General features: G+C 44.4%; 1 protein-coding gene across 1 annotated transcript; it reads left to right on the top strand.

Moving 5' to 3' along the window:
• BLK (BLK proto-oncogene, Src family tyrosine kinase) lies at positions 1-25,661 on the top strand. The gene is made up of 12 exons (XM_033145483.1): positions 1-111; positions 1,521-1,569; positions 3,992-4,085; positions 6,095-6,193; positions 8,527-8,630; positions 9,176-9,322; positions 11,025-11,177; positions 12,080-12,259; positions 14,588-14,664; positions 17,550-17,700; positions 22,370-22,501; positions 25,448-25,661. Exons 1-12 carry the CDS (start codon positions 1-3, stop codon positions 25,657-25,659), a joined length of 1,509 nt encoding a protein of 502 aa, XP_033001374.1. The 3' UTR covers positions 25,660-25,661.
• The last annotated feature ends 1,584 nt before the right edge of the window (positions 25,662-27,245 follow it).

Genomic DNA, 27,245 nt, shown 5'->3' with positions numbered 1-27,245 from the left:
ATGGGAGCTTGTGGTAGCAAGAAGACCAGCCAGAAGGAGAGGCGCAATTCCATATACAGGCAGAAGCCTCTGCCATCGCCAAGAAAGACAAACCCTCCACCGCCACCGCCGGTAAGAATTTGAATCCAAGACTGTGCTGTGCCCCAAAGGGCTGGAATTCTACCTCCAAGGGATGATGATGATTTCCATTTAGAGTGGTAGCTTGGTTCTCAAACTTAATCCGTTCCGGAAGTCCGTTCCAAAATCAGAGCGTTCCAAAACCAAGGCTCCCATAGAAAGTAATGCAAAAGGGATTAATCCGTTCCAGACTTTTAAAAACAACCCCAAAAACAGCAATTTAACATGAATTTTACTACCTAACGAGACCATTGATCCATAAAATGAAAGCAATAATCAATATACTGCAGTCACACAATCAATCAATCAATCGGTAGCTGAACTGGGTTCCATACAGTCACAAAAACACAAATGCAAAGACAGACAGACAGACCTTGGTGTAACACTCCAAATGGAAGTGCGGCACTCAAATCAGAAGCGTAACACTCAAAACCAAGCGCATTCGGCTTCCGAAAACTGTTCACAAACCGGAACGCTTACTTCCGGGTTTGCAGTTTTTGGGTTCCAAGTTGTTTGAGTGCCAAGGTGTTTGAGAACCGAGGTACCACTGTATGTGCCAACCTGAGCCAGTGTGGTGCAGTGGTTAAGAGCGGTAGTCCCGTAATCTGGTGAACCGGGTTCGCGTCTCCGCTCCTCCACATGCAGCTGCTGGGTGACCTTGGGCTAGTCACACTTCTCTGAAGTCTCTCAGCCCCACTCACCCCACAGAGTGTTTGTTGTGGGGGAGGAAGGGGAAGGAGAATGTGAGCCGCTTTGAGACTCCTTCGGGTAGTGATAAAGCGGGATATCACTACCCAAAGGAGTCGTCCAAAGTCTTTATCCAAAGATCCCAGGATGGTGTGTACAACATCAAAAACATAATTCATTCAGGATAGTCTTATTATTATTATTATTATTATTATTATTATTATTATTATTAGACTGTCCCTGGAAAATAGGTCCAGTTACAGGTGGGTAGCCGTGTTGGTCTGCCATAGTCGAAACAAAATAGAAAATTCTTTTCAGTAGCACCTTAGAGACCAACTGTGTTTGTTCTTGGTATGAGCTTTCGTGTGCATGCACACGAAAGCTCATACCAAGAACAAACACAGTTGGTCTCTAAGGTGCTACTGAAAAGAATTTTCTATTTTGCCTGGAAAATAGGGACACTTGGAGGGTCTGCAGATGGTGCTGGCCAGTGGGTTGCAGTCGGGGCAAACTATTTTTATTTTCTGGTTCCCAATGCATTTTAATGATTTCTTTTAACTAGCTGGCTACACTTACTTTGCACTTTATAGTTGTTGTTTTTTTAAATGTCGTAAGCTGACTTGAATCCCAACTTGGGGAAAAGAAAGGAGGGGGTGAGGGAGGCAAGGGGAGACGACTGCAGTGAAGTAACATTTGGTTTCTGTAACTTTCCAAAGGTCAAGGCAAAGAACTTCACCACTCCTGCCAACCGGTCTTCTGACAGCGGTAAGAAGATGAACCTTGGTTTTTCCTTGACGTTTTGCAAAGCTTCCTCTTGCTGTTTTCTCAACACCAGGGAGCTATTGCCACGAGCCGTTGGAATGGAGGTTTGCTTTATTTCCAGCTCTGCGCTCTCCCTAAGCCTGCAAAATAGGGCCGTGCATTTCTTCTCCAGCTGCAAACATGCAATTCAGCACAAGTGGAAATCCAGCATGCCGAAGCTCTTGGCTTGCAGAATGAATGAGCTCCTGGCCTTTTCTTGGCGCGACTCCACCGATAAATCCAAACTGGACTCAGTCCTCACAAAACCATGCATTGTTCCTGAGTCTCACACGTGACCCCGCAAAGGGGGGAAGCTTGCGACTGGCTTTCTTCGAAAAGGTCAGGCCGAGTGAGATTGAAAACTACCTGTCTCACCCTTGGCTATATTTAGAAAGGTCTCTGGCTCGCGCCATGAAAGGACGGGTGTTGGTGTATCTGCTGAAAACCTGCCTGAATGTATTCAAGCTGCTCACATTAGTGTTTAAGATGTCAAGGAGATAAACAACTACACAGCTTTTTGAAGACATCTGAAGGCAGCCCTGTATAGGGAAGTTTTTAATGTGTGATGTTAAAAAAACAAAACAAAAAAAAACTTCCTGCGTTTTTGTATTTTGTCTCACTGGGGGCAACCCAGCCAGATGGGAGGGGTAAAATTGTTGTTGTTGTTGTTGTTGTTGTTGTTGACATGCCTCAAATATCTGAGAGAGCTACTCTTTCCCTACAGACCTACAAAAGATTTCAACAAGCCTTCCCAATTACATGATTTAATACTTGTTTTTAAATTTTGCTGACTTCATCTGTGCGCCATTAATGTCTAATGTTTTTACAAAATAGAAAATTCTTTCCAGTAGCACCTTAGAGACCAACTGAGTTTGTTCTTGGTATGAGCTTTCGTGTGCATGCACACTTCTTCAGATACACTGAAACAGAAGTCACCAGATCCTTAAATATAGTCAGGGAGTGGGGAGGGGTATTACTCAGAAGGGTGGTGGGAATGGGTGATCAGCTGATAGGTGTGGAAAACCTGTTGACGACTCTTAACGGCTGCAATTAGTCTTGCAGGGAAAGGCAAGGGGTGAGATGGCTAAAGATAGATTTGTTATGTATAATGAGATAAGAATCCAATGTCTTTGTTCAGACCAGGTTTCTCCATGGTTTTAAGTTTGGTGATTAGTTGCAATTCAGCCACTTCTCTTTCCAGTCTATTTCTGAAGAAGTGTGCATGCACACGAAAGCTCATACCAAGAACAAACTCAGTTGGTCTCTGAAGAAGTGTGCATGCACACGAAAGCTCATACCAAGAACAAACTCAGTTGGTCTCTGAAGAAGTGTGCATGCACACGAAAGCTCATACCAAGAACAAACTCAGTTGGTCTCTGAAGAAGTGTGCATGCACACGAAAGCTCATACCAAGAACAAACTCAGTTGGTCTCTGAAGAAGTGTGCATGCACACGAAAGCTCATACCAAGAACAAACTCAGTTGGTCTCTGAAGAAGTGTGCATGCACACGAAAGCTCATACCAAGAACAAACTCAGTTGGTCTCTGAAGAAGTGTGCATGCACACGAAAGCTCATACCAAGAACAAACTCAGTTGGTCTCTAAGGTGCTACTGGAAAGAATTTTCTATTTTGTTTTGACTATGGCAGACCAACACGGCTACCCACCTGTAATGTTTTTACGATTTCTTATGTGCTGTAAGCCACCCAGAGTGGCTGGGGAAACCCAACCAGATAGGCAGGGTATAAATAAATTATTATTATTATTATTATTATTATTATTATTATTATTATTAAAGACTTCCTTACAGCTGCTGCTGGTATTAGACTCTCCTTTATTGGAGGTTTTTCAACAGAGGTTGGGTGCCCATCTGTCGGGGGTTCGTTAGTCATTATTCCTGCATTGCAGGGGGTTGGACTAGATGACCCTTGGGGTCCCTTCAATTCTATGATTGTGTATTTCCTCTCTATGAGGTTGGAATATGACTGTTTTTTACAGCAATGCCTGGGTTTCCTATCTCAAGGTCAGCGGCTAGTCTCAGTCATGAAAAGCCTAAAACCCATTGCTCAATAATTCAGTGCATATTAATTTAATCTTGTAATCATAATCACCATAATAAATTGCTCTGGCTGCGAGTCGTCCACCATTGGAACAGTAACAGGCTAAATAAGGGCTGGTTGGGGAATACTGTAACCATATAAGTGAACAGGAAGGTATTAACTAAAGGGACAGAAGCTGCATTAAATCTAAATCCAGGCTCTTCTCTACCTTTGCTGAACAACGAGTGGGGATGGTTGACCCTCCCCTGCCCCCTATTCCATGTAGTTGATACATCTAGCTTTTAGATCTTGGGCTCAGTTAATACTTTTGCTTTTTTCACAATACAGATAAGCATTTCGTAATAGCACAGTACGATTTCACTACACTGAGTGACCGCGATCTGCCATTGACCGTAGGAGAGAAGTTTGAAGTCCTTTGCAGGTGAGTGATCTTTTGCAAGTTTCAATCGGCTCAGTCATGCTCCTGTATGCCTTTTGCTATAAGTGTATAAAAATCAACCTGAATTATATAGCACCCTCATGTAAAAAAAATCTGGGCCCATTTGCCTGTTGTGATACAGTTTTACATTCCAAATGAGTATTCATATACATCCATCCATCCGTACGTACATACGTACGTACGTACATACATAGATACAGGATGCCGGTGCCGCTGTGGTCCAAACCACTGAGCCTCTTGGGCTTGCCGATTGGAAGGTTGGCAGTTCGAATCTGCTTGATGGTGGTGAGTTCCCATTGCTCTGTCCCAGCTTCTGCCAACCTAACAATTCAAAAGCATACCAGTGCAAGTAGATAAATAGGTACCACTGCGGCGGGAAAGTAAACGACATTTCCGTGCGCTCTGGTTTCCGTCACGTTGTCCCGTTGCACCAGAAGCGGTTTATTCCTGCTGGCCACGTGACTCGGAAAGCTGTCTGTGGATAAACACCGGATCCCTCGGCCTAAAGTGAGATGAGCACCACACCCCTTAGTCGCCTTTGACTGGACTTACCTATATACTTGAGTATAAGCCTAGTTTTTCAGCACATTTTTTGTGCTGAAAAAGCTGCCCTCGGCTTATACTCGAGTGAGGCGGGTGGTGGGGGTGGCGAGAAAGAAGCCCTTTCTCTTCGCTCGTGCTGCCACCCGCTCTCCCCAGTCAACCATTCCTTAAGAAGTGTACAAGAACGGCGGTTCTTTACTCTCCCCAGGCAGCTTGTTCCATTCCTGAACTGCTCGCATAAATGCAAACTTGGCAAAGGAAGAAGAGGAAGGAGCAGCCCAAAGGGCTGCTTTCGGGCTGCTCGTTCCTCCTCCTCCTCCACAGCGGCAAAGGTGAACCGGCTTACACTCGAGTCAATAAGCTTTCCCAGGTTTTTGTAGGAAAATTAGGTGCCTCGGTTTATATTCAGGTCGGCTTATACTCGGGTATATACGGTAACTGTCCAGGAGTCCTTTAACTTTTTTTTTCTTTTACATACATGCATAGAGAGGGAGAGAGCAACAGCTCAGGACCACAATATCTCAAGGACAGCCTCTTTCCATATGAACCTACCCAGACTCTGAGATCATCTTCTGAGGCCCTCCTTTGTGTGCCTCTTCCCCGAGAGGTCTGGAGAGTGGCAACACAAAAACGGGGCCTTTTCTGCACTGGCTCCCCATTTGTGGAATGCTCTCACAAAGGGAGACTCACCTGGTGCCTTCACTACATATATTTAGGCACCAGACAAAAATGGGGTTATTGGGGTTTTTTGTTTTCATTTTATTACGTATTTTGTGTTCCCATTAATAATAATAATAATAATAATAATTATTATTATTATTATTATTATTATTATTATTTAATAATGATGATGATGATGATGAAGCACCTCTGTGGTCATCTGCAAGGGATTCCCACATGGATGATGTTGCCAGCTTTCATGTCATGACTGCAGACATCTTTGTAACGCAGAGCTGGTCTGCCAACAGGCCTCGTACCTGGCGTCAACTCCCCATAGAAACTAGTTAAGCACCCATAAGTGCTCACCTAGTCAGCCAAAACCATCACCTAGAAAAAGGGACTAGTTTGACTCTTATACATTTTACCCACACAGATACAGGATCCCCAAAATTGGGAGGCACTCAAGGCATCATCCAGACTGACCCCCCAAATTTGTAATAATGCTGTTTGTCTCTATTCTTCTTTCTGGTGTGTTGGCAAAAAAAGTGCATTTATTCATAAAAATGACATCAGGAAAAGTTGCTTGTGAAGGCTCACTGTTTTGTTGTTTGTTTGTTTGTTTGTTTGTTTGTTTGTTGTTTTAACTGATGTGGGAATATGGGGGACTCAACTGACGACTGGAAAAAGAGAGAACCAGAGAGAAACCAAAAGGGATGAGTCCATCCCTAGTAAAATCACTGCTTCTTTCAATGTGCGTTGTTTATTTATACGGTCCTTTATTTTCACAGCGACGGGGACTGGTGGCTAGCAAAATCTCTTGCCACGGGGCACAAAGGCTACATACCCAGCAATTTTGTGGCCCGTGTAAACAGCCTGGAAGAAGAAAAGTAAGGAGACCTCTTTGGGTTTGGGGGGCACAGAGTCTGTCATCTAAAATTACCAATTTGGAGGACCCCAGCTGATATTTTGGGACATGTTTCTGGCTTGTGTGGATCTGCGGTGAAAAGTTTGCAATCATCAAGGCCAGGGTTTTGCTTTGGGTTTTTTTTAAAAAAAAAAATTGTGGCACGATTTGGTATGTCATGGGGTTCCAATTCCTTGTTCCTCTACATTTTATCTGCTTCCCTATGCAAGTTAGTCCTCTAAGGATGCATAAACACGGTACATATAATGAACACAAACTCCCAAGAATCCCAGGGAATGTAGTTTGTTTTGGGTGCTGGGAATTGCAGTTCAGGGATATGTAAACTACAGTTCCCATGATTCTTTGGGGGCAGCCATGTGCTTTAGATGCATGGTGTGTCTGCAGCCTAACTCAGTTTTTATGCACCTCTGTTGTCTTCTGACTCCCAGTCTTTCCCTTAAAAAAAAAAAAGTGACCCTTATGGTACCGTGGATGTTAAAATCTCATGTTCTATAAATTGAGCTAAAAATGGTCATCAGTTGCTGTGCCTGCAAAAAAAGGGGGGGGTAACTAGGAATTTAAACCCTACCACTGATCTCCAACCCCAGAACAGGAACTGAATCATTAAGGGCTGATTCAGAAATGCCATAGGAACAGGAAGTCTCTAACTAAAGGGACAAAAGCTCAGAAGCAGAAGAAAAGTGCAAGGGGAAATTAAATGATCAGCTGCACGAAGATGCCTCTGTTGCCTTGGTCTCCTTCGGGAGGAAAAGCGGGATATAAATTAAATAAGAAATTAAATAGTAATGATTTGTCAAATCATAAAAAGGTAAAGGTAAAGGTACCCCTGACAGTTAAGTCCAGTCGCAAACGACTCTGGGGTTGCGGCGCTCATCTCGCTTTACTGGCCGAGGGAGCTGACGTTTGTCCGCAGACAGTTTTTCCGGATCATGCGGTCAGCATGACTAAGTCGCTTCTGGAGAAACCAGAGCAGCGCACGGAAACACCGTTTACCTTCCCGCAGAGCGGTACCTATTTATCTACTTTGACGTGCTGTTGAACTGCTAGATTGGCAGGAGCAGGGACCGAGCAATGGGAGTTCACCCCGTCGTGGGGATTCGAACCGCCGACCTTCCGATCGGCAAGCCCTAGGCTCAGTGGTTTAGACCACAGCGCCATACTATTTCTTATTTTTTATTGCATTTATAGCCCACCTTTTTCTCAAGATACATGGCTCTCACCCGCCTCATATACTCCTCACAACAACCCTGTGAGGTAGGTTAGGCTGAGAGGCAGGGACTAGCCCCCTCTGCCCTTGAGCTTCATGGCAGAGTGGGGTGATTTTCCTAGGTCTGAGTTTGACCCTTTAACCATTACACCCCACACTGGACTGGTAGATAAGTCAGTGGTGCATTTTAAGTTTTAAAAGTACACTGCAAATGGGACCTGAAGAAAAGGGCTGGACGGATATGACATAAGAATACACACAAATAAAACATTTTGGCAATTGTGTGCCTTGGAAAAAAGAGTGAGCAAGTGATGTTTGTTCCAAAGTAACAGCGGGTGGTGCTGTGGTCTCAACCACTGAGCCTAGGGCTTGCCGATCAGAAGGTCGGCGGTTCGAATCCCCGTGACGGGGTGAGCTCCTGTTGCTCGGTCCCTGCTCATGCCCACCTAGCAGTTCGGAAGCACGTCAAAGCGCAAGTAGATAAATAGGTACCGCTCCAGCGGGAAGGTAAACGGCGTTTCCGTGCGCTGCTCTGGTTCGCCAGAAGCAGCTTAGTCATGCTGGCCACATGATCCGGAAGCTGTACGCCGGTTCCCTCGGCCAATAAAGCGAGATGAGTGCCGCAACCCCAGAGTCGTCTGCGACTGGACCTAACGGTCAGAGGTCCCTTACCTTTAACAGCTGGAATGGAAGCATCCATTTTAGTCTGTGTGGTATAGTGGTTAAGAGCGGTGGACTCGTAATCTGGGGAACCGGGTTCACGTCTCCACTCCTCCACATGCAGCTGCTGGGTGACCTTGGGCTAGTCACACTTCTCTGAAGTCTCTCAGCCCCACTCACCTCACAGAGTGTTTGTTGTGGGGGAGGAAGGGAAAGGAGAATGTGAGCCGCTTGGAGACTCCTTCGGGTAGTGAAAAGCGGGATATCAAATCCAAACTCCTCCTCCTCTTCTTCTTCTTCTTCTTCTTCTTCTTCTTCTTCTTCTTCTTCTTCTTCTTCTTCTTTGTGTTTCCCTGGACCTTCAGTTCTTAGTGGTGATTTCTGCTCTTGCTGTTGTTTAATAATGATATTAAATCAACCCTCCGCAGGTGGTTTTTTAAAGGCCTGAGCAGAAAAGAAACCGAACGGCTCTTGCTGGCACCTGGCAATGTGATGGGGTCATTTCTGATCAGGGAAAGTGAAACTAATCCAGGTAAGAATCTGGGAGTGTATTTTGCAGAATGACGATGGAAAAGTTCCCCTGCTGTTCCGTTTCTGCATCTCTTGCATGTGCCCTTTTACTCACTCCCCCCCCCAAAAAAACCAATTTTTTTCCCAAATGTTTTTACTTTTCCTCATAGGGGAATGGTCTCAATGGTGGGGTGTTTATTCTTATTTATTTATTTGTGATTATTGCTTTAATATAATATATATATATATATATATATATATATATATATATATATATATATATATATATAAAGGATGGGGGGGGGGTTCTTCCTAATATTTAGTTGGAATTTCCTTTCTTAATCAATTTGAATCCATTGGTTTGGGTCCTGCCCACTGGAGCAGTAGGAAACAAGCAGTTCCTGGACCAAAGCTCTTATTGTCCCCACATTGGCTGGGGCTGATGCGAGTTCGAATCCAGTACCACCAGGAAAATGCATTGCGAAACGACGTTCCTGTCGATAGCAATGTTTAGAAACACATTCCTGCAACAGCAGATAATACCTATTTTTGCGTCTCCTTTTCCAGGTGCCTTTTCCCTTTCGATCAGGGACTACACATCTGAAGGGGATGTCATCAAACATTATAAAATCCGCGCTCTGGACCATGGGGGATATTACATCTGCCCAAGGACCACATTCCCTACGCTGCAGGAGCTTGTCAAACATTATTCTTGTAAGTTACCCTTAAGTTGGGATGGGAGAGGAATTTTATTCGGTTCACAGATAAAGTCAAGTGTACCTAATTCACAGTTTCGGAATCCATGTGAGAGCCGAAACATACCCATCGTTTGAAATTCACACATATCCAAATTTTGAAATGCAGTTCTCCAACGAGGGGGGACACAAACATGGGGAAATGCATACATTGGTCAAAACTGCATACAAACATGTCTTTATTAGGCGAAACCTGATCTAGAGTGCTGGTGAATTTTCATAAGGGTTTAAAAAAAAAAAAGATCTGCAAAGTGCTGCAGTAACGTTGAGAACTGAAGATTCGACCACGAAAAGGAAGACAAATTTCTTTTTTAAAAAATTTAAAATAGCTTTATTTAATTTCAGACTTCTAAAATACAACCATATCAAATCAACCAATAGAAACAAATAAACAAACAAACCCCCCAAAAAACATATAATCTAGACATTGTAATCCATAAAAAATAATATTTGAAAAAACAAAACACACAGAAGAAAGCAAAGAATTATAAATAACAATTAAAAATTCAGATAGTCTTCCACATATTTCCACTCAGCCTTAGATCTTTCTTTGGATATATTTCGAAGACAAATTTCAAACAATTTGGCATACTATATGCAGAGTAATAAGACTATATCATATTCCCTATTTGTCTTTTCATTTCCCCCCTTATGTTCCTTCCCTCATCTTTCACCTTTCTCTTTCTTCCTCTCTCTACTTTTTCTTTTTCTCACTTTCCATCAAAATTGAACTGTGGACGAGCATTTTGAACTAAGGCCATTTCCAAACAACTCTCTCTATTGAGCATGCTTCCTGATTTGCTTTCCGGGGGGGGGGGGGGCGGTTTAGGTGATGTTGCCTCAACTCAAGAATCATTGCACACTGTACACTAACGCATTTTTCTCCATTAAAGTTCCTTATCCCAAAAAGTCCAATGTTTTGAGGAAGTAAGTGTCAGGATGTCCTACACAGGATGTCCCGACTGGCATGTTCCCTCCCTCATGGGCGATCGTTTGGGAGCTTCAAAAGCATTCCTCAGCTCGAACATCACAGCAACTGATGCCAGAAGACATCAGCACACTTAGGGATCCGCAGAGGTTTGCGCAGTTGCGTAACAGAACTCAGCAACTCAGCATTTTGGCTAATCTACTTTATTTACATGTAAACACACACGGAGCACTTCAACATGGCTCCCTCTCTCTCTAGCATCAGACAGCAAAGAGAAAGGAACAAAGGACAATAGTCCCACTTCAGGGAACACAGTAAGACAAAACATCCTGTCTTTGTCACATCCCACTCCTGTGGAATCAAAACACACACCCAGTCATGTGATAGACAACAAACCCATGACCGCACATGGGGAATGAATCTCCAACAGCAAGTTTGTTGTGCCGGAGCAGCAACCCATCTTTCCCTGTGCTACCTAAATTTAGAGGGATCTCATCTCATTGAATCCCACCCGAAAATAGCAGGTGTTCTAAGTGAGGAAAACCGGACACAACACTGTAATATCTGGAGATTCGAGGACAGGGAGGGAAGTGGGGAATTTGTACTCAATACCTGTTGTAAAAAAATAAAACTGAAATAAACTATGTAGGAGGAGGAGGAGGATTGCTACGACCACATTCTGCCCTAACCTGATGTCAAACCTTTTCCTTCTGCTTCCGGTGCCCCTGCAAAGCTTACGAAGATGGCTTGTGTCAGCAGCTACAGCAGCCGTGCATCTCTCTGGTTCCACAAAGGCCGTGGACCACCGATGAATGGGAGATCCCTCGGGAAACGCTGAAGCTTGTCAAGAAGCTGGGAGCAGGCCAGTTTGGAGAGGTTTGGATGGGTAAGCCGAGACTCATATAACACCGGTCTTGAACAACCTACATTAGATCCCTGTACATTTCCGAGCACAACTCAAAGTGTCGGTGCTGACCTTTAAGGCCCTAAACAGCCTCGGCCCAGTATACCTGAAGGAGCGTCTCCATCCCCATCGTTCAGCCCGGGCACTGAGGTCCAGCTCCAAGGGCCTTCTGGCAGTTCCCTCATTGCGAGAAGTGAGGTTACAGGGAACCAGGCAGAGGGCCTTCTCGGTGGTAACACCTATCCTCCCAGCAGATGTCAAGGTGATAAAGAACTACACGACTTTTGTTGTTTTTCAGTCGTTCAGTCGTGTCCGACTCTTCGTGACCTCATGGATCAGAGCACGCCAGGCACCCCTATCCTCCACTGCCTCCCACAGTGTGGCCAAACTTATGCTAGTCGCTTGAAGAACACTGTCCAACCATCTCGTCCTCTGTCGTCCCCTTCTCCTTGTGCCCTCCATCTTTCCCAACATCAGGGTCTTTTCCAGGGAGTCTTCCCTTCTCATGAGGTGGCCAAAGTACTGGAGCCTCAACTTTAGGATCTGTCCTTCCAGTGAGCACTCAGGGCTGATTTTCTTTAAGGACTTTTAGAAGACATCAAAAGGCAGCCCTGTTTAGGGAAGTTTTTAATGTTTGATATTTTGTCGCTTTTTTATTCTGTTGGAGCCGCCCAGAGTGGCTGGGGAAACCCAGCCAGATGGGTGAGGTATAAATAATAAATTTTATTATTGTTATTATTGTTGTTAGTGTTGCCTGGCATTTTCGTATCTGGGAAAGGTGTAAAAACGGATATGGGTTTTAGAGTTCAGCTGGAAGGATCTGAGCTTCCAAAAGGTGGCAGGGCCTTCTGTCCTTCATTCGCCCCATTTTTTTCCTTCCGTAGGTTATTACAAGAATAATGTGAAAGTGGCAGTGAAGACCCTGAAAGAAGGCAGCATGGCCCCAGATGCCTTCTTGGCCGAAGCCAACTTGATGAAGAGGCTTCAACATAGCAAGCTGGTCCGTCTGCATGCCGTGGTCACCCAGCAGCCGATTTACATCGTCACGGAATACATGGCCAACGGTAACCGACTCTTCTTGTGGCTCCCTCGGGATCTCAGCCAATTGTATTGATCCGCACTGGGATGCAGAATCTGGGTCACCTTGATTTCAGTCATTACCTTCTTGCCAATATAGGAAAATTAAAAAACCCAAATCATACCATTTCGAACATATGCCAATTAAAAAATGCATTGTACTTATATACAGGTGAAACTCGAAAAATTAGAATATCGTGGAAAGGTTCATTTCTTTCAGTAATTCAACTTAAAAGGTGAAGCTAATAGATGAGATAGACTCATGACATGCAAAGCAAGATATGTCAAGCCTTCATTTGTTATAATTGTGATGATTATGGCGTACAGCTGATGTGAACCCCAAATTAAAAATTTCAACTTTGGGGTTTTCATCAGCTGTACGCCATAATCATCACAATTATAACAAACAAAGGCTTGACATATCTCGCTTTGCATGTCATGAGTCTATCTCATATATTAAACTCCAGTAGCTAATGAAAACAATTGTTTACATAAATGGACTTTTCCGCAATATTCTAATTTTTCGAGTTTCACCTGTACAATCTAAGGCAGCGCTTTCCAAACTTTTCATGTTTGTTACACGCTTTTTAGATGCTCATCATTTCATGACACGGTAATTCAGTTGTACAGTCATACCTTTGTTGGCGAACACCTTGGTACTCTGACGTTTTGGCTCCTGAAAGGCATAAACCCAGAAGTGAGTGTTCTGGTTTGCAAATGTTCTTTGGAACCCAAACATCCAACGGGGCTTCTGATTGGCTGCAGCCAATTGGAAGCCGTGCTTTGGTTTCCGGACATAGAATCATAGAATCCTAGAGTTGGAAGAGACCACAAGGGCCATCCAGTCCAACCCCCTGCCAAGCAGGAAACACCATCAAAGCATTCCTGACAGATGGCTGTCAAGCCTCTGTTTAAAGACCTCCAAAGAAGGAGACTCCACCACACTCCTTGACAGCAAATTCCACTGTCCAACAGCTCTTACTGTCAGGAAGTTCTTCATAATGTTTAGGTGGAATCTTCCTTCTTGTAGCTTGAATCCATTGCTCCATGTCCGCTTCTCTGGAGCAGCAGAAAACAACCTTTCTCCCTCCTCTATATGACATCCTTTTGTATATTTGAACATGGCTATCATATCACCCCTTAACCTTCTCTTCTCCAGGCTAAACATACCCAGCTCCCTAAGCTGTTCCTCACAAGGCATTGTTTACAGGCCTTTGACCATTTTGGTTGCCCTCCTCTGGACACGTTCCAGCTTGTCAGTATCCTTTTGGAAGTCGAACGGATTTCCGGAACCGATTCCGTTCGACTTCCGAGGTACCACTGAACTAGCAAACCACAGTTTAAACTAACCCCTTTCCAGCTCCAGGAGGAGCACAGGGAGCGTTTACATGACACACCTACACATTGCAGCCGGCACACTAACATGTTGCGACACACAGTTTTGAAAACTCTGATCTAAGGACAGGGACAAACCAAGATGCAATTAATTTAAAGGTTTTTGCAGCAGAATAGGGAAGTCTGTTTCTCTTGTGATTTTATTAAGGTTAGCCAATAAGTAGACCAAATATCTTTCAGGTCCTTTGTGGGTATTTCAGTAGGATAAATAATCTATTTCATTCATCTCTATTTTATATTTTGTGTTTTTTATAATTAATTTTATGTTGTAAACCACCCTGGTTCTACAGGTATAGGACAGTATACTAACAACAACAACAACAATGCATAGAAAAAAATCTGTTAAGGTCCTCAAACTAGAATTTGTTGCTTGCTTTATTACCCTAACATGTTGTTGTTGTTGTTCAGTCGTTCAGTCGTGTCTGACTCTTCGTGACCCCATGGACCAGAGCACGCCAGGCACGCCTATCCTTCACTGCCTCCCACAGTTTGGCCAAACTCATGCTAGTTGCTTCGAGAACACTGTCCAACCATCTCATCCTCTGTTGTCCCCTTCTCCTTGTGCCCTCCATCTTTCCCAACATCAGGGTCTTTTCTAGGGAGTCTTCTCTTCTCATGAGGTGGCCAAAGTACTGGAGCCTCAACTTCAGGATCTGTCCTTCCAGTGAGCACTCAGGGCTGATTTCTTTAAGGATGGATAAGTTTGATCTTTTTGCAGTCCATGGGACTCTCAAGAGTCTCCTCCATGAGGTGGCCAAAGTACTGGAGCCTCAACGTACATTAGGAATATAGGAATATTCTTGTCTACTACTCTCTTAGAAAAGAATTTGACATTAAAAACATGGGAGACTTTATCCAATACCATTGCACATTGAAAGGTCCTTGGGAAGTGAGTAATCTTGATTTCTCCTCCTTTTCAGGGTGCTTGCTGGATTTCTTGAAATCAGAGGGAGGGAGGAAGTTGACTCTCCCCAAACTTATAGACTCCTCAGCCCAGGTGAGTGGATTGATTCGTCTTAAACCTTGCAATTGAAAAAGGTCTTGATACTTCCCCGAACTTGAGAGCTACCTGTACGTATGTGGTTCTCTGGCCACCCTGAACGTTGCTTTCTTTGAAGTCTGCGCTTCCAAGAGGAGAATGTGTTAAGCAAAGTGTATAGCAAGGGATCGTCTGCATTTTAGGAGAAGCAAGCTTAGAATTGTCAGAACTGTGTTGTTTGCATGAGCTGACCGCTCAGAGGCAGAACGTAGGCGGAATCTGAAAATAGAAAGTTATCGGTGTATACTTCATCCTGTGGTCAGCCCCTCTCTCCCTCCTTCCCTCCTCCCTTCTGCTTGTATGAGCTGAGAGGAAACAAGCCAACTATCTCATTAACATCAGGACAGGAAGCAACACCCATTTTCCACTGAGGCGAGCGGCATTTGAGCTGAAAGCTTGAGCATGTCAAACATTTGTGGAAATATATCTTCATATCCTGTTAGGAACCACATGAAAGTTGCAAGGTGGCAAAAAACCTACCACAAAATCTCTGCGGTCTGGAAAATTGTTGCGCCCTTTGAGGCAGAACTAAAGAAAAGAGGGTCTCGCCGTCTTTCGACCACCCTCTTTATATACAATTCGTTCTGCAATGGTTAAAGGCTGGGGTTGTTTTGGAGGGATTTCTCCCTCATGTGTTGCTCTGATGAAGGCAGCCCTGTTTAGGGAAGTTTTTAATGTTTAATGCTGTATCATGTTTTTAATATTCAGTTGGGAGTCCCCCAGATGGGTGGGGTATAAATAATAATAATAATAATAATAATAATAATAATAATAATAATAATATACAGGTGAAACTCAAAAAATTAGAATATCGTAGAAAGGTTGATTTCTTTCAGTAATTCAACCTAAAAGGTGAAACTAATATATGAGATAGACTCATGACATGCAAAGCAAGATATATCAAGCCTTTATTTGTTATAATTGTGATGATTATGGTGTACAGCTGATGAGAACCCCAAATTAACAATTTCAACTTTGAGGTTTTCATCAGCTGCACACCATAATTATCACAATTATAACAAGCAAAGGCTTGACATATCTCGCTTTCCATGTCATGAGTCTATCTCATATATTAAACTCCAGTAGCTAATGAAAAAAATTGCTTACATAAATTGACTTTTCCACCACATTCTAATTTTTCGAGTTTCACCTGTACATATGCATTTCTTGTGTTGTACGTTAAGGATGTAAGAGGAACCAAACTGGATCAGACCAAAGGTCTGGGGCAACCCAGTCAGGTGGGCGGCATAACAACAAACAAACAAACAAACAAACAAACAACAAATTATCCTCATCAACAACATCATAACCCAGCTTGGGGTTTTGGAGAATTCATACGAAAGCAGAAATGGGAGCAAAATTTCCCAGCGTTCACGTAATCATCCCATGTCTGAGATGGAAATAAATCGGGAGAATGTGATCAGTATTCAAAGCTGTTGTTGTTGTTGTTGTTTTCATTCTGCAAACCATACGTAATCATTTCCCCTCAATTTGCATTGCGTTGAAATGAATGTGGGCACAATAAGAAAAGCAGTGTAATTCATGTAATTAATTATATGAGCCACCTGATTTTACCGCAGTGGACGGCCAGACGAATAATGTACCTTTTGGAGGAAGCTGAAACTGCAGCGGAATGGAAACGGCGCTGCATGAGAAAAATACAGGGGGGGCAATGATTCCTTCTTACGTCCCTAAATTCAGCACCTTCTTTCCCAAAGTGGCCAACCGGTTACCTCTGGGAAGCCCATAAGCAGGATCCTGAGACAAGTTGTTGTTGTTCAGTCGTTAAGTCGTGTCCGACTCTTCGTGACCCCATGGACCAGAGCACGCCAGGCACCCCTATCCTCCACTGCCTCCTGCATTTGGCCAAACTCATGCTAGTTGCTTCGAGGACACTGTCCAACCATCCCATCTCGTCCCCTTCTCCCTGTGCCCTCCATCTTTCCCAACATCAGGGTCTTTTCCAGGAAGTCTTGTCATGGGCTGGCCAAAGTATTGGAGCCTCAACTTCAGGATCTGTCCTTCCAGTGAGCACTCAGGGCTGATTTCTTTAAGGATGGATATGTTTGATCTTGTTGCAGTCCATGGGACTCGGTCTCCTACAGCACCATAATTCAAAAGCATCAATTCTTCGGTGATCAGCCTTCTTTATGGTCCAGCTCTCACTTCCATACATCACTACTGGGAAAACCATAGCTTTAACTATACAGACCTTTGTCGGCAAGGTGATGTCTTTGCTATTTAAGATGCTGTCTAGGTTTGTCATTGCTTTCCTCCCAAGAAGCAGGTGTCTTCTAATTTCGTGACTGCTGTCACCATCTGCAGTGATCATGGAACCCAAGAAAGTGAAATCTCTTGCCGCCTCCATTTCTTCCCCTTCTATTTGCCAGGAGGTGATGGGACCAGACAAGTAGCACTCTCCTACTGACAGCCCCCAGCAACTGGGATATAGAGACAAACTGTCTCTGATACTGGAGCCAATAAGGGCTGACTCCAGGTTCTTATGTTAGACAGAGAATAAGAATACTGGAACTCAGCAGGGGCCTCCAGCGAAGCACAATGTTGGAAGATGCAGGCCAAACAAAACAGAGTACTTTTTCACAAACCACATAGCTAAAGTACAGGATTCTCTTCCCCAAGAGGTCGTGGTAGCCACCAAGTTTAAAGGACCCTGACCATTAGGTCCAGCCGTGTCCAACTCTGGGGTTGTGGCACTCATCTCGCGTTACTGGCCAAAGGGAGCCGGCGTACAGCTTCCGGGTCATGTGGCTAGCATGACAAAGCCGCTTCTGGCGAACCAGAGCAGCGCAATCGTATTCCATTATTTTCCTTCTTCCTTATAGGTTGCTGAAGGGATGGCGTACATTGAGAGAATGAACTCCATCCACAGGGACCTCAGGGCAGCCAACATCCTCGTCTCGGAGACCCTCTGTTGCAAAGTTGCAGACTTTGGCCTGGCTAGGATCATAGAGAATGAGTACCTCGCGCAAGAAGGTCGGTACGACACTTAGGGCTGTTCAATCAATCAATCAATCAATAAAATTTATTCGACCGTCAGTCAGTAATAATAATAATAATAATAATAATAATAATAATAATTTATTATTTTTACCCCGCCCATCTGGCTGGGTCTCCCCAGCCACTCTGGGCGGCTTCCATCAAATATTAAAATACATTTAAAATACACAATCATTATCCACACAAAGATTAAAGCTTCTAAACATCTCAACAAGCTTAACACTAAAACATACAATGAGAAGTAGATTATACATTTAGACCCATGTCAATACTGTCAATTTTAACCTTACGGCGTTTAAGGGCCAAAAAAAGAAATTTGGCCACCAAGAAAGTTGTGGTACCAGTGAAATTATTCAACAAAAACAAAACCTGTCTTTCTCTGTCTACTAGGCTAAATTGGCCCAGGCGTGGAGCTATAGTTTTTGTCTAAGATCTGCATAAAATGGGCAGGTCAAAAGGATATGTTCAGTTGACTCAACTGCTCCCTGGGCACAGGGACAGGATCTCTGGGCATATGGAACTGCCCTGTATCTTCCCCACAAAACTGCCGATTCCAGAACATTTAACTTAGCGGCTGTGAGGAGTCTGCGGTATTCATAGAATCATTGAGTTGGAAGAGACCACAAGGGCCATCCAGTCCAACCACATAGTGAATTTCTGCCAGGTGAAATCTGCTGGTGAAATCTGGAATATCTGGTCCCCAAAAAACATCCCAGGTTTCACAAGGGCAATATCCTCTTGTCTAGCAATGTCCCTCAGTCTTTGAGAGACCACAACTTTAGCTTGACTGAATGTCATAGACTCCAGGAAGAGATGTGACAGTCCGCAGGTCTGCACTTCGTTCAAAGTCTCTTTTCCCCGCGATGATTGGAAGCCATCCCTCAGTATCAAGGGGGAGGCCTTTTCCAGAATAGGTGCTTGCTCACTCAGGACTTTCATTGATCTGATCTCTTGTCTTTAGCGATGGTGCTTAGTTCATGACACCCTGCTAGTCTTGGCGGTGATGGGGTGGGTATTATCTAGTTCCATGCTGGGACAAACACCCTAATTTCACATTTGGGCTAATGGAGTCTGAACTGGCAGTGACTGACCAGAAAAGAGATATCAGGATGACAGAAAAAACTAGCATAAGGAAATTGTGCTATTTCTTATGTGCTAGCTTTCCATGTGCAGGAAAGTGTTGTCTTTATTTTTCGATGGGGGAGTATTTCAATGTAAAATTCCCCCCACCCCTATTTGTAGTATGAATTGATGAAGTCCAGGAATGCATCCGGTTTTCCCCTAGAGATTGGCCCCCTCCAACTAACCCTGAAAAAGGCTTCCTGAGACTTTTTACCAGAGAATACAAGTCAGCGGTGGGTGGCGGGTGGTGCTGTGGGTTAAACCACAGAGCCTAGGGCTTGCTGGTAAGAAGGTCAGCTGTTCGAATCCCCAGGATGGGGTGAGCTCCCGTTGCTCGGTCCCAGCTCCTGCCCACCTAGCAGTTCGAAAGCACGTCAAAGTGCAAGTAGATAAATAGGTATCGCTCCTGCGGGAAGGTAAACGGCATTTCCGTGCGCTGCTCTGGTTCGCCAGAAGCGACTTAGTCATGCTGGGCACATGACCCAGAAGCTGTACGCCTGTTCCCTCAGCCAGTAAAGAGAGATGAGCGCCACAACCCCAGAGTCATCCGTGACTGGACCAAATGGTCAGGGGTCCCTTTACCTTTTACAAGTCAGCCCAAATCCTTTCCTGAGTTGAAAGGGAGAAACTCAAGAACGGGCCGGCACCATCCGCTCAAAGTGTTTCACCATTTTATATACCTGTCACCCCTAGATCTCTGCTCACTGTCATCTCCACCCCCATTGTTCAGCCTGGACACTGAGGTCCAGCTCCAAGGGCCTTCTAGCGGATCCCTCCCTGAGAGAAGGGAGGTTAGAGGGAATCAGGCAGAGGGCCTTCTTGGTGGTAGCACCCACCCTGTGGAACGCCCTCCCAGCAGATGTCAAGGAAATAAAGAACTCCACATCTTTTAGAAGACATCAGAAGGCAGCCCTGTATAGAGAAGTTTTTAATGTTTGATGTTTTATCACATTTTAAATATTCTGTTGGGAGCTGCCCGGGAGTGGCTGGGGAAACTAATAATAATAATAATAATAATAATAATAATAATAATAATAATAAATCTCCTATTATGTTCATGCCTGAGCCCTGAGCCCAGCTGAGTGAGGTCCACCTTTATACAGTATTATCCCTTTCCCTATGTGTTGTAGCGTGGGGTTAGTGATTTCAGCAAGTGATTTCAGCTCTCTGACATAGCAGGCAGGAGATAGCTTCTTCATGTAACACTCTTTATTCAGGCAAACAAGACTGGAGACTGAGGAGAGGGAAGCTACATTTATAGGAACAGAAGACTGGCTAGAAAGGATACATTTTGGAGGGAACAATCTCAAGCAATCACAAAGCTGCCTTTTGGTAGGAACCAATAAGACTGAGGATCCAAATGCAGCAACTTGAATGAACCAATAGTAGCTGTTCCTTACGGAACAGGAAGGCAGTTACTTTCCCCTTATGTGAATACAGACAATAGTAATGCAGATATAAAAACCATTGAATCGATACACAACACTATGATAATCTATTTACCTTATTTCTTTACATTTATATTCTGCCGTTGTCCCATCAAGAACCCCAGGTGGCTTGCTTGTCATCCCTGGGTGGTCTCCCATCCTTGCTTCAGCAAGGTGGTGGCCCCATGTGCCACACCCCAGGGGGGCCTTTAATTTTCATTCAAGGGGCAAAAACAAGGGAGCCACACTGATCTCCCCTGGGAGAAATCCCACAGCTGCTTTTTAAGCTGGGAAATGTAATTCGAGTATCTGAGGAACCAGATGCATAGGTTGGAAGTACGTTTGAACAAATGACACCCCCAGGATTGTAGTGGCCCTGGCCGTAGTGTTCGGTCCCAAGATTGGGAGACAAAGTGTTCTGCTCCTGAGAGATAGAGAGCTCCCACACACATTTTCAGAATTGGGGTGTGGAGGGCTTTGTGAGATGCATCGCCGTGCTTTTGTGAGCTGTGCTGTGGGGAGTGCTGTGCTGTGTGCAGGTTTGTGTGAGATTGGTGCATCCTAGGAAGCTTAATTCCACATACCTGCTCCTGCAGTCTTCACTGACGATGACTGACCAGACCTTGGGGTCATAGTGGACAGTTCTAAGAAGACGTCGACCCAGTGTGTGGTGAAAGGGGGAAATTCCATTCAAGGGATACCAGGAAAAAAACAAAACTGCTGATCATAGAATCAGAGAGCTGGAAGGGAGACCAAGAGGCATCTAGTCCTACCCCCTGCAATGCAGGAATCTCAGCTAAAGCATCCAGGACAGATGTCCATCCAACCTCTGCTTTAAAAGCTCCAAGGAAGGAGAGTCCACAACCTCCCAAGGGAGTCCATTCCACCGTTGATCAGAATATTATTCTTGAGTCGGATTCTCCATTCTTGTAACTTGGAAGCCATAATGCCACGACGTTATGCAAATCTACGGTGTGACCACATTTGGAATACTGTGTATAGTTCTGGTCGCCGCTCATCAAAAAGGATGCAGTGGTACCTCTGGTTAAGCACTTAATTCGTTCCGGAGGTCCGTTCTTAACCTGAAACTGTTCTTAACCTGAAGCACCACTTTAGCTAATGGGGCCTCCCGCTACCGCTGCACCGCCAGAGCACGATTTCTGTTATTATCCTGAAGCAAAGTTCTTAACCTGAAGTGTTATTTCTGGGTTAGCGGAGTCTGTAGCCTGAAGCGTATGTAACCTGAGGTACCACTGTATTGTGGAGTTGGAAAAGGTTCAGAAAGGGGCCACCAAAATTATCAAGGGGACAGAGGGACTCCCCTACAAGGAAAGGCTGCAGCAGCATCTAGGACTTTTAAATTTACATAAAGGGCAAACAGGGGTGACAGGCTCTTCTCACATTTTTTACATTCCATTTTTCTCTTGGGGTTCCTCCAATTTGCACAGGGGTCACCTTTAATACCAGCGCGGTTCTTATCGATGTCAAGTTTGTGTGGATCCCTTTTTGGACATTTACGTAATATACATCAGTTTATAGCGGAGGTTTTCAACCTTTTTGAGTCCACGGCTCCCTTGACCAACTACATTTTTTCTACGGTTCCCCTGGGGGGAAACACTCTCTGGGTCTCAGAAGTCCAGTTATGTCACCCCTTGCCTGCAGAGCCGGCGGCCCCTCACGCCTCCTTTGTGGAGTGTTCCCTCAGCCCCCCCATCTCTCCTCTCCTCTCCCCTGGCCAGCCCCAGAGGCCCCATTCGCCTGTGGAGCTTGTAGCTAGGGCTGCTGCAACAAACAGCTGTGCAAGCCTTTGGGAGTTGGAGATGCAAGAGGGCATCAGAGGAGGGAGGAAGGGAAGGAAAGAGGGACAGAGGCTAATGTTGACCGCAGCACCCCTGACCATCATTCAAGGCCCCCTAGGGTACCACGGCACACCGGTTGAAAACCACTGGTTTATTATCTATGTTTAAACTAAGGTGGTGGGTTTCCCCCCTCCCTTTCCGTCTCGTCTTATCTTTTCTCTTTCTTTTCTTTGTCATATTTATAATTTGAAATCAATAAGAACAACAAAAACACATGAATTTGCCCTTTCTCGACAGGTGCCAAATTTCCTATCAAATGGACAGCACCAGAAGCAATTAACTACGGAGTTTTCACAATCAAATCCGACGTCTGGTCTTTTGGAGTTCTCCTAACTGAAATCATCACCTATGGAAGGTGCCCCTACCCCGGTACGGTACTTTGCATTAGAGCATCATTTGTTACTCCAAGCCAATGATCATTTATTCATTATTGATTATCCATTATCCATTACGGATTCGCTCCACTGATGTTTTAGCAAGCCTTCATTCTATTTTCGTAATTTATAATTTTTATTAAATTTTCAAATTTTACATTTCAAATTAAACTTATTTTATTATCTGCCATTCCTGCATGTTTGAATATATCCATATAATTCGATTTTCCTATCTTTGTTGTTGTTGTTCAGTCATTCAGTAATGTCCGACTCTTCATGACCCCATGGACCAGAGCACGCCAGGCACGCCTATCCTTCACTGCCTCTCGCAGTTTGGCCAAACTCATGTTAGTAACTTCGAGAACACTGTCCAACCATCTCATCCTCTGTCGTCCCCTCCTCCTTGTGCCCTCCATCTTTCCCAACATCAGGGTCTTTTCCAGGGAGTCTTCTCTTCTCATGAGGTGGCCAAAGTATTGGAGCCTCAGCTTCAGGATCTGTCCTTCCAATGAGCACTCGGGGCTGATTTCCTTCAGAATGGATAGGTTTGATCTTCTTTCCTTCCATGGGACTCTCAAGAGTCTCCTCCAGCACCAGAATTCAAAAGCATCAATTATTCGGCGATCAGCCTTCTTTATGGTCCAGCTCTCACTTCCATACATTACTACTGGGAAAACCATAGCTTTAATTAGACGGACCTTTGTCGGCAAGGTGATGTCTCTGCTTTTTAAGATGCTGTCTAGGTTTGTCATTGCTTTTCTCCCAAGAAGCAGGCGTCTTTTAATTTCGTGACTGCTGTCACCATCTGCAATGATCATGGATCCCAAGAAAGTGAAATCTCTCAGTGCCTCCATTTCTTCCCCTTCTATTTGCCAGGAGGTGATGGGACCAGTGGCCATGATCTCAGTTTTTTTGATGTTGAGCTTCAGACCATATTTTGCGCTCTCCTCTATCACCCTCATTAAAAGGTTCTTTAATTCCTCCTCACTTTCTGCCATCAAGGTTGTGTCATCAGCATATCTGAGGTTGTTGATATTTCTTCCGGCAATCTTAATTCCTTAATATCTTATATCTTAATATCTTACATCAGTTCAAAATACGTTATGCTGTTGAAAGCAAGCCTAAACTGCCTAGGGTAGATTGTTTCTCCCCACCCACACCCCACCCCATTTATTTATCAAATGGACAACACTGCTTTTAAAACACAAACTCTCAAATCAGTTTACCACTCAGTCTCTGAAGAGCTTTAGGTTTCCTTCCTCTCTGATGTGGTAGCATTTCGTGTGCAGGAAAATTTGGGGAGCATTCAGTCCTCTACAGTGATTCTAAAAGGATATCATCCAGGAAGGACCATATCTGTTGCATGCCCTATCTGAATATTTGAATCAGACAGGACAAAGGCATAGCTCAGTGGTAGAACATCTGTTCTGCATGCAGAAGGTCCCAGTTTCAAACCTCAGCTAGGAGAGACACCTATAGGCCATTCTAGAGAGATGCTTCCAGTCAGTGTACAATGCTGAGCTAGTAAATCCGAAGGAGCATCTCCACCCCCATCATTCAGCCCAGACATTGAGGTCCAGCTCCGAGGGCCTTCTGGAGGTTCCCTCCCTGTGAGAAGTGAGGTTACAGGGAACCAGGCAGAGGGCCTTCTCGGTGGTGGCGCCCGCCCTGTGGAACACCCTCCCATCAGATATCAAGGAAATAAACAACTATCTGACTTTTAGAAGACATCTGAAGGCAGCCCTGTTTAGGGAAGTTTTTAATGTTTGATGTTTCATTGTGTTTTTAATATTCTGTTGGGAGCCACCCAGAGTGGCTGGGGAAACCCAGCCAGATGGACGGGGTAGAAATAAATAAGAATTATTATTATTATTATTATTATTATTATTATTATTATTATTATTTATTAGATGGACCATTAGTCTTATGCTCCTGTCTCACAGATGAATTCCCAGGGGTAAGGAGTCTGTGGTCTGAACGCTACCCCTAGGAAAGCCTCTATATGTGTCTTGAATGTTTTGACTTGCTGCATGGAAAAGGGTGAGGGAGAAATTTGGTTCCCTTTGTATTTCAATATGGATCTACCAAATTTGCACACACCCAAACAATTTTCCAACCGAAAAGCAGCTGTTCTTCGAAATTTCCACTCCCCTGAATTTTGTGGGTTGCAGTTCTCCAACCAAATAATGTGCACCAAATATGCATATGTCAAAGGAAAGATGTACCAAAAAAATGCCTGTATTAGCAAAAGGGGCATACAAAATTTGTTATCCCCAGAGTTAAACAGTTAATCTCTTTTCCCATGGAACTCTGGGAACTGTAGCTGTGTGAGGAAAATAGGGCGGTTTCCTAACAACACAACAAACTGCAGTTCCCAGGATGTTTTGGGGGAAAACATAACTCTTTGAATGATATAATAGTGCTTTAAATGTTAGGGGAAACATGACTGTTTGAGAAATATAATACAGTGGTACCTCGACTTACGAATTTAATCCGTTCCGAATGCACATTCATAGGTTGAAAAATTTGTAAGTCGAAAAAAGTGATTTTCCCATAGGAATGCATTGGAAACGAAAAATTCGTAAGTCGAGTAAACCACATATAAAATTCGTAAGTTGAGTAAACCCCATCTAAAACTGCCAACGGATGGCCATTCGTAAGTCGAAAAATTCGTATGTCGAGTAATTCGCAAGTCGAAGTACCACTGTAGTGCTTTAAATCTCCACTTAAAATGCTTGTTGGAAAAGGAACGTCTTCATTAGGCACCAAAATGGGAGTGAGGAGGTGCCACCACGAGTAAGGTCCTGCTCCTATACTATACAGTATGCACCTCATGCTTAAGATGGGAGGCCCTCTCCCACCAAACACAGTGATTGGTTACGGGGCAAGTAAGGGATAAGACAACATTTTCCAGTATCAATTCTTTCTCTCCTTTCCACAGCTATGACCAATCCTGAAGTCATCCAACATCTACAGAAGGGTTACCGGATGCCCCGTCCAGAAAACTGCCCGGTTGAACTCTATGCAGTCATGTTGAAATGCTGGAAGAACAATCCCGAAGAGAGACCCACGTTCGAATACCTCCAGTCCACCCTCGAGGACTTTTACACGGCCACAGAAGCGCAGTATGAAGCTGAACCCGCTTCTTCCTGAGCAGCGACAAAGTTGCCGGAGACTTCTGGGGGGGGGAACCTTCTGGGACACTGGCAAGAGAGGTGTGTGGACTCGCTTCTGAAGCAGACTTTGCTGAGCCATTGGGCATTTCTGTTCCTCCACGGCCGCCTTTGGTCCTCTTCCCGTTCTCTACCGCAATGCGCTCTACGTGGGGCTACCTTGGAAGGTGACTCAGAAACTGCAATTAAGCCAGAATGCGGCAGCTAGACTGGTGACTGGGAGTGGCCGCCGAGACCATATAACACCAGTCCTGAGAGATCTACATTGGCTCCTAGTATGTTTCCGAACACAATTCAAAGTGTTGGTGCTGACCTTTAAAGCACTAAATGGCCTCAGTCCAGTATACCTGAAGGAGCGTCTCCACCCCCATCGATCTACCCAGACACTGACGTCTAGCTCCAAGAGCCTTCTGGCAGTTCCCTCATTGTGAGAAGTGAGGTTACAGGGAACCAGGCAGAAGGCCTTCTCGGTGGTGGCGCCCGCCCTGTGGAACGCCCTCCCAGCAGATATTAAGGCAACAAGCAACTATTTTACTTTTAAAAGACAACTGAAGGCGGCCCTGTTTAGGGAGGTTTTTAATGTTTGATGCTGTGTTGTTTTTAATATTCGGTTGAAAGCAGCCCAGAGTGGCTGGGGAAACCCAGTCAGATGGGCGGGGTATAAATAAATTACTTATACAAGAAAGAAGATTCCACCTAAACATTAGGAAGAACTTCCTGACAGTAAGAGCTGTCCGACAGTGGAATTTGCTGCCAAGGAGTGTGGTAGAGTCTCCTTCTTTGGAGGTCTTTAAGCGGAGGCTTGACAGCCATCTGTCAGGAATGCTTTGATGGTGTTTCCTGCTTGGCAGGGGGTTGGACTGGATGGCCCTTGTGGTCTCTTCCAACTCTGATTCTATTATTATTATTATTATTGTTATTATTATTATTATTATTATTATTATTATTATTATTATTATTAATTAGGTCCCCTGTGCAACCAGGAGTTGAAATGGATTTTATTCCAGGCCAGTCCTAAAGGGAAAGTATTTGAGAAGAGGAGACTCAACCGCCCCTTAGATCGGGCATAATTCAAAAGCGTCAATTCTTCATTGATCAGCCTTCTTTATGGTCCAGCTCTCAGTCCACAAGGAAAAGAAAGGCATTCTAAGGTGCTATTCTGCAAGTTCCCACTAGGTGTCTCTCTCACCTCACATACCTTAGACAGGACTTTTTTTGCAGGGGGGGGGAACATTACAACTGAGGGCTTTTAAGGAAGTATTCAGAGGTTCCTTTTCTGCAGCAGTGAGAGCTATAGCAGCAACTTGTCCCAGAGGTTATAAATAAATCCCTCCCCCCCAAAAAAAAATGTCTGTTGACATCCTTTATAATCCCATCTTTCCAGTTAACGACCTAGAAAAGGAACTGTGCCTCTGGCAGAAATGGTGGTTTGGTGGGCACAGTGCAGAATCGTGCTGGGTTCTGAAGATGATCCACTGGACCCTTCTTATGTTGTGGTGTTCCTATTGAGAAGGATTAAGGTTGAATCCCAACAAGACAGAAGTACTATTTTGGGGGGACAGGGAG

Source organism: Lacerta agilis, chromosome 3 (genome assembly GCF_009819535.1).
Source record: "Lacerta agilis isolate rLacAgi1 chromosome 3, rLacAgi1.pri, whole genome shotgun sequence".
In the NCBI taxonomy this organism is placed as follows: domain Eukaryota; kingdom Metazoa; phylum Chordata; class Lepidosauria; order Squamata; family Lacertidae; genus Lacerta; species Lacerta agilis.
Note: the sequence above shows the minus strand (reverse complement) of the source record. Positions and strands in the feature narration are given on the sequence as shown.